This window comes from Sturnira hondurensis, unplaced genomic scaffold, assembly GCF_014824575.4.
Source record: "Sturnira hondurensis isolate 20B ecotype Veracruz unplaced genomic scaffold, ASM1482457v3 Scaffold0003801, whole genome shotgun sequence".
NCBI classification, from domain to species: domain Eukaryota; kingdom Metazoa; phylum Chordata; class Mammalia; order Chiroptera; family Phyllostomidae; genus Sturnira; species Sturnira hondurensis.
The window spans coordinates 6,768,673-6,784,350 of record NW_028076432.1 but is presented as its reverse complement, the minus strand read 5'-3'; the positions used below and the strand labels follow the sequence as shown (position 1 = coordinate 6,784,350).

The window sequence follows — 15,678 nt, the reverse complement described above, 5'->3', positions numbered from 1 at the left end:
CTTCACAAACCACCTTTGACACATTCAGTCAGTCACAGCACCTTCTCCCATACACTGCACAAATATCTTTTTTTGCATTTCAGTTGCATTTTTACCTTTCTGGAAATAATAAAACATAATATGCAAAAACTACATATTTCTTCCATCTTTAATACTGAAATGGCTGCAAGAAAAATTAACCAATTTTGATAAGTTTTTTTTAAATGCATACTGATATGGCAACTGTCAAAACACAATCTAACAAAATTCTTTTGAATGAAGTTAAATACAACTAAGCACTACCAGAGCCATTTTATGGAAAAAACAAAATGAAGGTTTTGGCCAACCCAATAAGAAATGCTTCTTTTCACCAGAGGGTTTTCTGAATTTTTCAGCCCTGTTGTATCTTAGGACATGCTGCCACAATATTTGTCTCTCTCTTCCACTTATCATATGATTTTTAAATGATTATGAATATCTAAAAACACTAAGTGCTTTGAAAAGATAGTCATCTTCACTAGAAGTTACCTTTCAAATGAAATTGGGTCATACCAGAGGATAACCTGCAGAAAGTTTTCCCTCTCTAATGAGTCCAAAAATGACACTGCAAAGGAATATGAGCCTACCTGGCTTGAAGCAAGTAAAGGTTCTCCTCAGGTAGAACAGTTATAGAGCTATGCAAGGTCCACAAGTCAGAAAAGGGGTAAACAGCAAGATCGACATGATAAATTCAAATGGAGGCAGTAAACAAGGCCCACTGATAAAGGGACAAAATCGCATTCTAAACAATCATTCAGCAAGCATCAACGTCCAACATGCTGGATAATGACGATTGACAGCTCTGTAAGGCACACGTTTTCCTGTGCTGGCCCACTGGTCCCTGCATAATTCATGGTGATTCTATACCATCTCCTTTCCATTTGATTTTTAAAAATAATTTTCTTAAAAGAGAAAGCTATATTATCCGCCTCTAGATTCCCCCTCCCATTTGCCCAATGCCTATCTGCAATCTGCCTCCTGGTGTACTTATTTCAGGGTGGGGGCACTGTCCTCTCATGAAGAACACGCCAATGGATAAGCTGCATATCTCACTGTCATGCGCTCACCTCAACTCCTGTTAACCTTGTCCTCTCTTCTCCAGTGTCCATAGTGCCTCTCTTCGGTCTCCTTTTTCTTCGCCTTGGTCTCCTTTGCTAGCTCCCTTCCTCTTCTATTTCTTATAAGATAGTGGTTTGCTTATTTTAAAGAATTTTGTCCTTTTCTTTCTCCTTTAATTCTCATGGGTAAACTCATCCAAATCTTGATCTCTAGTCTCCACCCATCTCCTGAGCTCTGGAATCATCTCTACCTAAATAACCCTACAGAAATCTCAAATTGCCCAAAACCAAACTCATTACTACATTTTCCACCAATACCTGCCTTTCCCCTTTTGTTCCCTATGGCAGTTAATGAATTTTCATCTATTCTCCAAGAAATCTGAGTCATCCTAAATACCTTCCTTTCTCTTGCTACCCCATACTTTAATTGGTAACCGAACCCCATCAGTTCCAATCTGAGATGTCTTGTGAGCAGATTCCTTCATCTTTCCCCTGAGTGCCACTGCCCTCACCAGCCTTGTACCATACTATACCAAACTCCTGTAATTTTAAGAGCTGTCTTCCTCAACTAAAAACTGGACCAGCACAGATAATCCCCTGCCCCAAACTTTCAGTGGCTCCTCAGTGCCTACAGGATGAATTCCAAAGTCTTTATCACACAGCCTAAGGCCCCTACCAACCATTTTTGTTTTACCTCCCTCCACTTTCCTGCATGATCACATGCCCTGGACATAATAGACATCTTTGATGGCCCTCACTTTGCCTGAATAAGGACTGTGGAACTGTCCATACTGTTCCTGAACTCTCTCCCCCGGCTTCTCTACCAGCAAAGTTCTATCATCCTTTAAGACCCCCTCACATGTCATCATCCTAAACGTCCCCAAGCAGGGTTAGGCAAAGGAATATGGATCCTAGCCTTTGATCCAGTTCTGATCAAAGCTGCTCTTACAGCACTTAACTGTTTGGGATCATTCACTTATGTATCTATCTCATATCCTAGATTCTTAGTCATTCAAAACCCAGACTATGTCAGTAATGTTTGATTAGAATCCTAGTTACTTAATGATGAAGAATCATAACCTCAAAGCTAAACTGTGGATACAATTGTTTTTGTGAATTAATTGAGTCATACATATTTAATTCTGAAATTTCCTCCACCTTGTGAAAAAAATTATTATAGACCTCAACTACTTTTTTGGACTACATTACAAGATACAAGACCAAAAATAAGCCCTACTTCAAAGGCACAAATATTTTTGCCAAAAAATAGGCTTCTTTTTATTTCATTTTTAGATTTTTGGTGAATTAGGATATTTCTTCTGTCATAAAACTATAGGCAAACATAGCTGAAAAGTCCATCAAACTCATTGTACTGAATATATGTATAGTGAATTATTAGTTTGTATTTTTTTTTAATATATTTTATTCATTATAGTTGTCCCATTACAGTTGTCCCATTTCCCCCCCTTCATTCCCCTCCACCCTGCATACCCCCTTCCCCCACATTTTCCTCCTTTAGTTCATGTCCATGTATCACAAGTTCTTTAGCTTCTACATTTCCCATACTATTCTTCCCGTCCCCCTGTCTATTTTCAACCTACTGTCTATGCTACTTATTCTCTGTACCTTCTCCCCCCTTCTCCTCCTCCCACTCCCCTGTTGCTAATCCTCCATGTGATCTCCATTCTGTGTCTCCACTCCTGATCTAGCTGTCCTCTTGGTTTGCTTTTGTTTTAGACGTGGTTGTTAGTAACTGTGGGTTTGCTGTCCTTTCACTGTTCATATTTTTTATCTTCTTTTTCTTAGATAAGTCCCTTGAACATTTCATAGAATAAGGGCTTGGTGATGATGAATCCTTTAACTTGACCTTATCTGAGAAGCACTTTATCTGTCCTTCCATTCTAAATGAAAGCTTTGCTGGTTAGAGCAATCTTGAATGTAGGTCTTTGGATTTCATGACTTGGAATACTTCTTTCCAGCCCCTTCTTGCCTGTAAGGTCTCTTTTGAGAAATCAGCTGATAGTCTGATGGGTACTCCTTTGTAGGTGACTGTCCCCTTGTCTCTTGCTGCTTCTAGGATTCTCTCCTTCATTTTAATCTTGGCTAATGTAATTATGATGTGCCTTGGTGTGTTCCTTCTTGGGTCCAACTTCTTTGGGACTCTCTGAGCTTCCTGGATTTCCTGGAAGTCTATTTCCTTTGCCAGATTGGGGAAGTTCTCCTTTATTATTTGTTCAAATAAGTTTTCCACTCATGGCTGTTCTTCTTCCCCTTCTGGTACCCCTATAATTCAGATGTTGGAACATTTAACGATGTCCTGGAGGTTCCTAAGCCTCTCCTCATTTTTTGTGAACTCTTGTTTCTTCATTCTTTTCTGTTTGGTTGTTTCTTCCTTCCTTATGGTCCACTCCATTAATTTGAGTCCCAGTTTTCTTTCCATCATGATTGGTTCCCTGTGCATTTTGCTTCATTTCACTTAGTGTAGCCTTCATTTTTTCATCTAATTTGAGACTAAAATCAAACCAAAATCAAAATAAAATCAAACTAAAATCAACCAATTCTGTGAGCATCCTGATCACCAGTATTTTGAACAGTGCATCTGATAGGTTGGCTATCTCTTTGTTGCCTAGAAGTATTGGCTCTGGAGCTTAGAGCTGTTCTTCTGCTTGAACCATAATGTTTTGGTCCGTTCACACCTGGTATGTATGAGGAGCGGAGGCTTATGTGTTCACCAGGGTGGGTCAACCCACTGTATGTGGGGGTGGGGTCAGAGAGGGAGCAATGGCACTTGTTCCTCTCTCTCTAGAATTTTGGTCCCCTCTGCTGCTTCCCAAAAGCAAACTGGGCCCTTCTTGTGCTGGTTCCCAAGTGGGTGGACTTGTGCACATTCTAGCACCCTGTGAGTCTCCACAATGAACTCTCCTGTGAGGCTGGGAGGCTCTCCTGGCACCTCAACACCCAAAAGTTTTTCCAATCGGTGCTTTTAGTCTTTATTTTCCAGTGCTGGGGCCCTGGGTTGCGCAGTCTATCTCACTGACCGTTTTTAAACCTGCCTGGTTTATCTGTGCACGAATGTGTGTCTGCAGTCAGCCAGCCACCTTGCGAGCCTTACTGGGTTTGCTTGTTTCATCCCTGCCCCCAGTCTGCTAACCACCACCTTTTCCTGCCAGGACCCCTCTCTGCCCACCGCTGACTCCAACCCTCTTACTGGTCTGGATGAATGGTTTGGACTTCAGTACACTTCAATTCCCCTTCCGTTTTGGTTGTGTTTTTATTTCTAAATCTTTGTTGTCCTTAAATCTGGTTGTGCAAGGAGGTACAGTATTTCCACCTACATCTGCATCTTGGCTGGAAGTCCCTGTATTTTTTTCAATATACAATTTTTCTGGTAGAAAGTTACCCTAAAATTTTTCAGGCAACTTAACATAAAGTTGAGTTTCAGTGTTTTCACCTGCTGACATTACAGGTAGACTATCTCTCTTCATCCATATATGAGTCTGATGCTGAAGGGGATGATAAGAAAGATCCAAACAAACAAAGCCAGAGAGAAGGGAGGAAAGCCTCCTAAAGGTGTGGCACCAGGGCAGGTGTCACAGAGCCCACACACTGAGGCTAGAAGGGAAGTGTCCTGTTTCAGGCATCATGTCTATTTGTTTACCACTGTATCCCAGGCACCTGGATCCAGGCCTGACACACAGGTGGTCCTCAGTAAATGTTAGCAGGAAAGAGGAAGGAAGGAAGGAAGGAAGGGAGGAAGGAAGGAAGGAAGGAAGAGAGGGAGGGAGGGAGGGAGGGAGGGAGGGAGGGAGGAAGATTTTAGGGTGTGAGAAGTATACAAGTTGTTCATTAACTCCTTATGGAATTATTAACCTTCTAACTTTTAAATTTTACTAATTTAGGTTATACATATGATAGATACACAGTTAGTGATCTTTTTCACAACTGACACTGACTGTAATTCTCCCAACCAGAGATGCTAATTAACCTTCTCTACTTTATAACCATGTTTTTAGGGTCTGAAATAGGAATAAAGTCTATCCAACACTGTGATATGGCTTTTACATAAATTTGCTTTGATGCTACATCAGGTCTCCTCAAGCCTGCCTCTTAAGCTACAGAGGCTCACAATGACCTGCTGGAAGACTGTGCATTGTGTTCCTGCCAAAGCCCCTCCCTCTGCCAGAGGCACCACGTGGAAGGTAAACCCCTAGGGACCCGGTTTGGCTCCCTGTTCTCATTGCCAGGCCAGTCACCCCCTGGGAAAATCTTAAATATTAAATATATTTACCAGGAGTATACACTTTGTTTTGTTTCAGTCCATGGAGCTGTACTAACTTCTCAGCCATGATGAATATGGGCCTCTGAAACAGAAGAAACTTGTTTCCCATCTCAAGTTTTTGTCTCATGAAAGTGAAAGTTCCAAGTCCTGGAATCTGTACACCCTGAAAGCAAGAAACAGCAATTTACTGAAGAGGTAAAGAAAAAACAGTCCTTAGTACTGTTATCCAGAAAAACATGAAGAGAATTAACCTTAGCCCTTATACATTCTATGACCCTACAATGCTTTACAGCCACGGCAGCACTAAGTTCGGTATAAAGTGAAATATATCAATCCATGATGCACTAAGTTTGATATAAAGTGAAATATATCAATCCATGATGCTTGTCTGACGTCAGATCCCTCATCTCCACACCCTTCCAAGGCTGTAAGGACTAAGAAAACTTGTATGGATGCCATAACTGCTCTAAATCTATATCTCAGGCCTACGTTGTGGCACATTTTACATTGCAATCATTTGCCACTGGAGGGAGAGAATTTAAAGGGTCATGAGAATCGCTGCTTTTTCATTCCTTCTTTTAAACTTTATGTCCCTCACCTAATATCAGGCAGCCCAGGGCCAAAGCATATGCTGCCGTGCAGTGGTCTTGGCTGGTGGAAAGAAACAAACGCTTTGGCCTCTCAAACTGGGTCTCTGTCTCCTTGGAAATGTCACACATCCCGGTTTACTAACTCAGATGCCTCCAGGGACCAAGAAAGGATGCAAGCACCTGGGTGAAGATATGCAGTCAGGGAAGGTGGCAGCTAGAGAGTGCATGGCCCGTGGAGAGGGGCAAGTCCATTGCCAGCTGCAGCCCAGTGTCACACACAGAAATAAAAAAAAACTAGTATTGTTAAACCTGATTTTTGAGGAAAAAAATCCAAAACTTTATATAAACTCTCCAAATTTTAAGTGGTCATGACTAATTCAAATGATCAGACCAAACAAAATTAGTTTGAAAGAGAAATTTAGCCTAAGGGCTATCACTTAGGGACCTCTGGGTGAGGTATAGCAGTTTCACAACCTTCCAGCTCCCTCCAAACTCCCCAAATCTCTGTCAGGAGGAAATAGTCCATCCCCGAGAAAAGTTTCTCTCATGTTTGGCAAGTTGGGTTTGTCCCTGTCTTCCTACACATCAGTTAAAATCTATTCCCTGTGAGGAGACAAAAGGATTAAGGATTAAGACAAAAAGGATTATCATATCCTTCTAGAGGTAAACCAGCACTATCCAATAGCAAATAAACAGAATCCACCTAGTTCCTCTCCACACACACAGGCTGATCGGCGACATACTTTGTATCACTAGAAGAGCAGAATTCACAAATAGCCACAAGTCCCAAGTGTGATTAGCATAAAATCATAAGACACAAAGTTAAACTGGGTGGCTCTAAAGTCTGCTGTCCTGCTCCCAGCAAAATTATATGAGACCAAGGTGAAATATTCTCTGGACTCCTACATTAAAATTAAAGTATAGCCTTGACTGGTATGACTCAGTAGACTGAGTGCCAGCTTGAGAACCAAAGGGTAGCCAGTCCAATTCCCAGTCAGGGCACATGCCTGGGTGTGGGCCAGGTCCCAAGTAGTGGGCACACAGGAGGCAACCACACATTGATGTTTCTCTCCTTTTCATTTCTTTCTCCCTTCCCCTCTGTCTAAAAATAAATTAATAAAATCTTTTTAAAATATATTTTGTTAATTATGCCATTACAGTTGTCCCATTTCCCCCCTTCATTCCCCTTCACCCTGCACACCCCCTTCCCGTATCCACCCCTTTAGTTTATGTCCACGTGTCACAAGTTCTTTAGATTCTATATTTCCCCTATTATTCTTGCCCTCCCCGCTGTATATTTTCTACCGACCGTCTATGCTACTTATTCTCTGTACCTTCTCCCCCCTTCTCCTCCTCCCATTCCCATTACTAACCCTCCATGTGATCTCCACTTCTATGGTTCCGCTCCTGATCTAGCTGTCCACTTAGTTTGCTTTTGTTTTAGGTGTGGTTGCTAATAACTGTGAGTTTGCTGTCCTTTCACTGTTCATATTTTTCATCTTCTTTTTCTTAGATAAGTCCATTTAACACTTCATATAATAAGGGTTTGGTGATGATGAACTCCTTGAATTTGATCTTATCCGAGAAGCACTTTATCTGTCCTTCCATTCTAAATGAAAGCTTTGCTGGATAGAGCAATCTTGGATGTACATCTTTGGATTTCATGGCTTGGAATACTTCTTTCCAGCCCTTTCTTGCCTATAAGGTCTCTTTTGAGAAATCCACTGACAGTCTGATGGGTATTCCTTTGTAGGTGACTGTCCCCTTATCTCTTTCTGCTTCTAGAATTCTCTCCTTCATTTTCATCTTGGCTAATGTAATGATGATGTGCCTTGGTGTGTTCCTTCTTGGGTCCAACTTCTTTGGGACTCTCTGAGCTTCCTGGATTTCCTGAAAGTCTATATCCTTTGCCAGATCGGGGAAGTTCTCCTTTATTATTTGTTCCAATAAGTTTTCCACTTGTTGTTCTTCCTCTTCCCCAATTATAGGGGTACCCCTTCTAGTACCCCTATAATTCAGATGTTGAAACATTTAAAGATGTCCTGGAGGTTCCTAGGACTCTCCTCATTTTTTTTTGAATTTTTGTTTCTTCATTCTTTTCTGTTTGGTTGTTTCTTCCTTCCTTCTGGTCCACTCCATTGATTTGAGTCCCAGTTTTCTTTCCATTACTATGGGTTCCCTGTGCATTTTGCTTCATTTCACTTAGTGTAGCTTTCATTTTTTCATCTAATTTGAGACTAAAATCAACCAGTTCTGTGAGCATCCTGATTACCAATGTTTTGAACTGTGCATCTGATAGGTTGGCTACCTCTTTGTTGCCTAGAAGTATTGGCTCTGGGGCTTTGAGCTGTTCTTCTGCTTGAGCCATAATGTTTTGGTCTGTTCACACCTGGTATGTATGAGGAACGGAGGCTTATGTGTTCACCAGGCGGGTCAACCCAGTGGCTGGGTTGTGACACTATATGTGGGGTGGGGTCAGAGAGGGGCAATGGCACTTGTTCCATACTCTCTCTCAGATTTTGGTCCCTCTGCTGCTTCCCACAAGCAAACCTGGCCCCCCTGGTGCTGGCTCCTGGGTCTGTGGGCCTGTGCACTCTCCAGGACCCTGTGGGTCTCTCCAACAAACTCTCTGTGAGCCTGGGAGCCTCTCCTGGCACCTTGACTCCCAAAAGTTTTTCCAGTTGGTGCTTTTAGGCTTTAATTCCCAGCGCTGGGACCCTGGTTTGGGCGGTCTGTCTCACTGCTCATTTTTTTGCCTGGTTTATCTGCATGTGACTGTGTGACCATGGTCAGCCAGCCCCCTTGTGCTCTCACTGGGTCTGCCCGTTGCCACCCCATGCCTGAAATCTGCCAACCACTGCCTGCGCACCTGGGTCGGTCTGGCCACTTTTTCCTGCGCGACCCACTTGCCAGCCACTGATTCTGTCCCACTTACCAGTCTAGCTGAATGGTTCGTTGTTGTCAGACTTCCATACAGTTCAATTTTCTGTGTTTTGGTTACGTTTTTGTGAATTTTGTTGTCCTTAAACTCGGTTGTGCGAGGAGGCACAGTGTTTCCACCAACGCCTCCATCTTGACTGGAAGTCTAAATTAATAAAATCTTTAAAAAACTAAAGTATAAATCCTACCTTGTGTACAGACAGCTGTCTTTCCACAAATTCTGATACATGCTCCCAAATAGTAGAGACTTCTGTAATTCAGAAGAAACAAAACCAAGAATAATTTACTTCAGTATCCATGTGTTAGTATCTTAGTGCTAATAAATAAGAATGTAGATATTACAGAATCCCAATTAATTTAGAAGTAATAGAAGATAAGGGCATTCTCCAAAAGTAATTTTCCAAGTAACTAATGCTTACTCCTTTAATTTCCAAAAATGTGATTAAAAAACATAATTACTATAGACCTGGCCAGATACCTCAGTTGGTGAAGCATCATCCCATACACCAAAAGGCTGCAGTTCAATTCCCAGTTGGGACACATACAGGAGACAAAAGATCAATGGTTTTTCTCTCACATCAATGCCTCTCTCTCTCTTATTCTCAAATCAATAAAAATATATCCTCTGGTAGGGATTATATGATATACATATATATATGTAATAATTACAATTAATTTTTGCAGAAAAGATTTGTAGAATAAAGGGAACTCTGTCACAAATATCCCATTATGCTATCAACTTAACCAAGCATAATCTACCCTTTCCTTAATGTAATGTAATCTACCCTTTTCTTAATGACCCACTCAGCAAACAATTAAGTGTCTTCTTTGTACCATCTGATTGATGTGAACATCATTCTTACACTATTCTAACAGGAACACAGGAATATAGCCAAGGGCCACTAAGACATGGCAGGCTGTTGTCTGCACATTAACTGTCTCTATACTTTTATTTTTGATTAGTCCTTGGCTCAGCTCTTCAATCTCACTTGCTGGTGTTAGATGACCAGCTGTCACTTTCTCTACTACCAATGCTCTGCAGGCTCCCTACCCACTTCTAATTCACTGTTCCTGATCTGCTGTGTTCTTGATTTCAACAAATATACTATTATAATGGCTAAAATAATAAATTTTAATTTATATTATATGGATTATGCTGTTCCAATTGTCCCAATTTTCCCCCTAGTATCCTCTATTCCCTCAGGCAATGCCCACACCATTGTTCATGTCCATGGTCATGGATACGAGTTCTTTGGCTACTCCATTTCCTGTACTGCACTGTATGTACATCCCCACGGCTATTCTGTAACTACCTATTTGTACTTCTTAATCCCCTCTCCTCTTCACCCATTCCCCAAACCCACCTCCTCTCTGGCACCCATCAAAATGCTCCCCATATCCATGATTTTCTCTCTCAAACTATTTTCTTAGTTTGTTTTATTTAATTGTTGATAGGTATGTGTTTATTGCCATTTTATTGTTCATGGTTTTGATCTTCTTTTTCTTAGACAAGTCCCCTTAACATTTCATATAATAATGTTTTGTTCATGATGACTCCTTTAGATTTTTCTTTAGTTTTTATAGTTTTTTAGTTTAGTTTTTTCTTCTCTGGGAAGCTTTTTTTCTGCCCTTTGATTATAAATAATAGCTTTGCTGGGTAGAGTAATCTTGGCCTTAGGTCCCTGCTTTTCATGATTTTGAATATTCCTTGCCAATCCCTTCTAGCCTTCAAAGTTTCTTTTGGTAGTTTTATGGGGATTCCCCTGTAGGTAATTAACTGCTTTTCTCTTGCCACTTTGAAGAATCTTTATCTTTAACCTTTGGAATTTTAATTATGATGTATCTTGGAATGGGCCTCTTTGCATCCATATTGTTTGGGGCTCTCTGTGCTTCCTGGACTTGCATGTCTATTTCCTTCACCAAATTACAGATGTTTTCTTTCATTATTGTTTCAAATAGATTTCCAATTTCTTGTTCTTTCTCTTTTCCTTCTGGCACCACTATGATGTGAATGTTGGATCACTTAAGTTGTCCCAGAGGCTGGTTACACTATGCTCATTTTTTTTATTATTTTTTTCTCTTGTTCTAATTGGTTGTTTTTTGTTTTTTTACATTCCATATCATTGATTTGATCTTTGACTTTATCCACACTACTATTTCTTACTGGAAATAGTATCCTTCATTTCTGATTGTATCTCTTTATGCTGTTGAAGTCCTAAGTTCCTTGAGCATCCTTATAACCAGTGTATGAATTCTGTATCTGATAGATTACCCATCTCCATTTTATTTAGTTCTTTTTCTGGAGTTTTCACCTATTCTTTCATTGGGGCCATGTTTCTTTGTCTCCTCATTTTGGCAACCTCCCTGTGTTTGTTTCTATGTATTAGGTAGAACTACTATGACTCCCTGTCTTTGTAACATGGTCTTATGTAGTATTTGGTGGCATCCGGTGGCACAGCCTTCCTGTAGCATCCGGTGGCCCAGCCTCCCCATCACCCAAGCAGGGTACTCGAGGTGCACCCTTTTGGTGGGCTGAGTACACCCTTCTCTTGCAGTTGAGCTTTAATTGCTGTGGACAGGCCAATGGGAGGGATTTACCCAGGCCAGTCAGTGGCAAGACCCCTGACCACCAATCACTGCCCTCTGTGGAGAATCAGCTGTGCAGGGGCAGGGTAGTGGTGCTCTGATGCGGACTGTAGCTGTCCACTGGGTATGCAAACTCTGAGGTTTCCCAGGTAATGTAATTCAGGGCCAGCCACTACCTACCCAAGGCCACCCAGCATGAGCTACCAAACAATTTGCAGATGGCTACTGCTAGTGCTGGGCCTGTGGCCACTTAGCCAGAGGTATAGGAGCTGGGGGCTCACTAAGGCTGGCTGTTGCTTGTTTGAGAGGATATAGGAATATGTCTGAAATGATGATTTTTAAAAACAGATGTTTGGGAAGTGATCTTTAGGGGCTTTGTCTTTACACTGAATCAGCGCATAGACTTTGCACTCTCTGCTTTGAATGATCGGAAGGAGGCCTTCTAATTTATTTTCTTGTGCTGAGCTGTGTTTACTGTGGTAGAAAAATGGGTTGTTGCCAATAAGTAAAGTGTTGATGTGTGATATACAGGTATACCCTGAGTATAACTAATATTTAGGATATAAAAAATCATGTCTGTGTCGACATCTCCAATCCAAGCCTAATTGTGTGATTTAGAGATACTCTTCAGTCAGGAACTCTCTGAAGATCAAAAGAGTGTGATTTCATTCTCAGATTAAAGATCTAGAACAGCGACACTTGTCACATTACCACTGTAGGACACAGATGAAATTGTAAGAGAAAACCAATTATTTCCCCACTTTGAGAACTGCTTGATTTATTGGTATAACTTTTTTTCTGGTGGTTTAAATAACTGTCTAAAGCAGGGAAATTGTAGTCTTTTAATTCCAGCACATCAGGTTTATAAATATTTTTATAAATGTGCCAAGGAAGAAACAAGTTAGGCAATGAGAAGTAACTTTCATGGGCATCTGGGAACCACTCAAATGATGGAGACTCATTCAATCATCAAGAAATCGAGGACTGCATGGTACAGGGAGCCGAATGTCAAGATTCTGCCCTTCATGCTGAATCATGGATACACGGTTAACACAGTTCCTCTATTCTTCCCATGCTATCATTTTCCCCACTCCTCCCCACCCCCACAGACAAACTAATTCTACTGCTGGTTGCTGAGAACTAAGGTCTTTCACCCAGGTCTTTCCAAGGGTACTGTACACTGAATTAAAATCATGATGACCAAAACCTCATTAACTTACTAATAATCCAAAATCTCAGTACCCAGATTTACACAGCAACCTTTCAAAGTAAGGTCAGAACGGTTAAGTCTTTCACCTGAACTCCTGATATGCAGTTCAAATTTCAGAAAAACAATCTACACCAAAAGAAAATGATTTGATTGGGGTCAGGAGAAACTATATAGCCTGCAACCAGACCCCGGTCAAAAGACTTGATGGAGCTTAACTGGAAATTCAAGGATAGTCTTTCTTCACATGGATGACACATTCAAGTCCACTGTGTCGTCTTACTCCACAAAACTAATAGGCAACGTTATATAAGAGCAGAGTTTATTATTCAAAGCTGAAGTTTGCTATTTCTCACTGAAGAAAAAGGAAAACATGTGAACCATCCCCTTTAGGTAGTTTTCAGCACTGCAGTTCAAGTGGAATAGATTTGGAAATTTTATACATTGTGAGTTGTAACTTTGATTTTTCTGACATCCCAAAGGATCATAGAAGTTATCACTGTCTCAAAACAAAAATAATTTTAATCTACTCTAAAAAGCAAATTAAATAATATGCTGCTCTACTCTTTTAAGGAAAATGGTGTTATATTAATCAAACACTGAGATACCAAAAATCGCTATTGTAAGGAAACAATGTCTATATTCATTTGTAAAGTTTGTGCACTCTAAACTATATTTTAAACACAGTACCGAGTAGCAAGAATACTGTATCTCTTATGTAATCATTATAGAAAAGAACTAAGTGCCCATTGTGTGAAGTATAGAAAATACATATGTGAAATAGATGTTAACATCAAAAATGAAAAATAAGTTTCCAGACTTTATGAAAGATCTTATAAAATTAAAATGCTGATATACAAACAGAACAAATTATTACTGAGCAATTTGAAAGATAAAATGTTCCCAGAGCACAATGCAGTGGCAAGGTCAGTGTGTTGCAGGTCCGATGACCTTCCGCCTTGGCAGTTCTCAGCAGTTTCACACAGTGCGCGCCTGTGAAATGATGATGAGGCCTTCTGCATACTAGAATTATGTAACATAAACTTTGGGAAAACCCACCAAACAGCAGAACTTCACAGAGACATGTCGAAAAGTTAGCTTATGTGTTTTGCTGACATTGGGAGTTCACCCCCATCTCCTTAATCATGGGTCATTGGAAAGTTACTAAGTAGTAATTTGATTTCTGCTTCTGTCATTCAACCAACAAAGCTCTTGCTGAAGTCACCAGTGGTCTCCTTGTCGATAACACCGATGACATGTTTTTCATCTCTGACCCCGCGGTCATCTCCAATACTGGTGACCAGTTACTAAGTGTGAATTTATATTAATTTCTGTACTTGGTGAACGTGTATCTTTCCCCAGTAGATTGTAAATCCCAAGGTCTTTGCTCACCATCAATTCTCAAGTGCCCAAGAAGCACATAGACATTCTAAAAATTACTTGAGCAAATATATCATATATAAACTTATAAATACGGCAAACATTTTTTCAAACCCTTAAAACCATTGTCTTTGATGCTTCTTTTAGAATTATTTTAACAGGGAAATACAGGAGTGATGCAGAGGGAATAAAAAGAAGATGCATCCACTCATCTATTTGTCTCTCCGGAGCCTTTGGTTAAAGCCCCAGCCACATCTCCAGGGCACAATGGGTAGATAGGAACAGCAGCTTCCATTTCCGGGGCACCTTCCTTCCCGAGGGCTCCTGTCTCTTTTTTGTCTCTGCGCTCCCTTTCAGTGTCATGTTGAGGCGACTCTTCTAAGACAATATGCTTTTAACCAAGCCTAGTCTGTTTTCTATGAAAAGCTGCTAGGTCTTCTTCTAGACACCGAGTTCTTTTTATGATCGTTTCACTTTCTTAACATAACCCCAAGATATCAAGGGCAATGAAAGTAGCTGTGTTTTTGCCTGAACTCTGAGAAGGAGCCATTTGCAGGTGGTTGTGATAATATTTATTGAGCACTTACTTTGTGTTAATCCTGGAGCTAAGCCCTATGTATATATTAGCTTTTTTAATCAGGACCCTCAGCTGGGCCCTGCCCCTCATTAAGGCGGTCAATAAAATGGGCTCTGGGCATCCAGCCTGAGCTTGATGTGATTACCAACCGGTTGACAAGGTGACATGACCACCCAAGGGAATAGAGGAAGGCCTTCCGCTTCCGCCCTCAAGCAGATAAAGGTTCAGCCCCAGGGCCCCCACCTCAAGTAGCTTACCCTCCTGGTTCAGCAAGGGCAGCGTGGGCAACACATTCCTGCCCAGGTCCTGAAGGGAAGGGAGGATGGTGTCCAACATCTCCAGTCCTCAACGGGTCCTTGCTGGGTCTTCAGTGGGTCTATTTTCTTCCTTCTTTATATGGAGCTCATACAAAAGTGATTCTTCCCACCCTCCAGTCCCCTCTCCTCGGAGATCTGGATGATCTTTAAATAAGAGGATCCTTAAAAATTACCAAATGTTGAAATTTTTTGTTTTCTAAACGTTTTCCTCGCTGTCCCTCCCCCTGCTCTGGCTCTTCCTGGCGGCTTGCACCACAGGAAACCCGAAAGCTGAAAGGCACCAGAAGCCGCGTGCGTCCAAGCACCCGCACCACTGAGACCCAGTGAGAGAGTGAGCCCCAGCTAGGAGGAGACAAGGGGTGAATCCGCCAGCCTGCCGGAGGGAGAGGCGCGTTGCTAAGACGCAACAAAGGGTCGCTCGGTTGCTAGGGCCTTGGTCCCGCCCCCTAAGATGGGCCGCAGGTTGCCTGTGATTTCCTGAGCTCCAGAGATGGAGGTTGGTTGGGAACTAACTTAAACCTCCAGAGATGGAGGTTTTTTGGTTTGTTTGTTTTTCCCTCCCCCTCTTTCCCTGGGCAGCAAAAAGACTCGGTCACTTTTGTGATCACCTTATACACATCTGGGAATACCTTTTGCCCCGAGCCATGGACATTTGAATTTCCGCATCTGTTTGAGGGTTTAAGTTTGAGCCGGAATCTGTTTCTCAGGTTTGGTTTTTCCTGGGCT

General features: G+C 41.4%; 1 protein-coding gene across 2 annotated transcripts in view; it reads right to left on the bottom strand.

Annotated features, from left to right (window-relative positions):
• CCDC81 (coiled-coil domain containing 81) overlaps positions 1-15,365 on the bottom strand; it is a 36,944-nt gene extending 21,579 nt beyond the window's left edge. The window contains exons 1-3 of one of the 2 annotated variants that reach the window (XM_037042905.1): positions 14,893-15,365; positions 9,074-9,135; positions 5,365-5,518 (exon numbers count right to left, since the gene is read on the bottom strand). In XM_037042905.1, coding sequence (XP_036898800.1) covers positions 5,365-5,518; positions 9,074-9,135; positions 14,893-14,971 — 295 coding nt within the window. In that variant the 5' untranslated portion in view covers positions 14,972-15,365. The remainder of the gene's footprint in view (positions 1-5,364; positions 5,519-9,073; positions 9,136-14,892) is intronic. The other variant, XM_037042906.1, reaches the window with a different exon arrangement.
• Between the last annotated feature and the right edge of the window lie 313 nt (positions 15,366-15,678).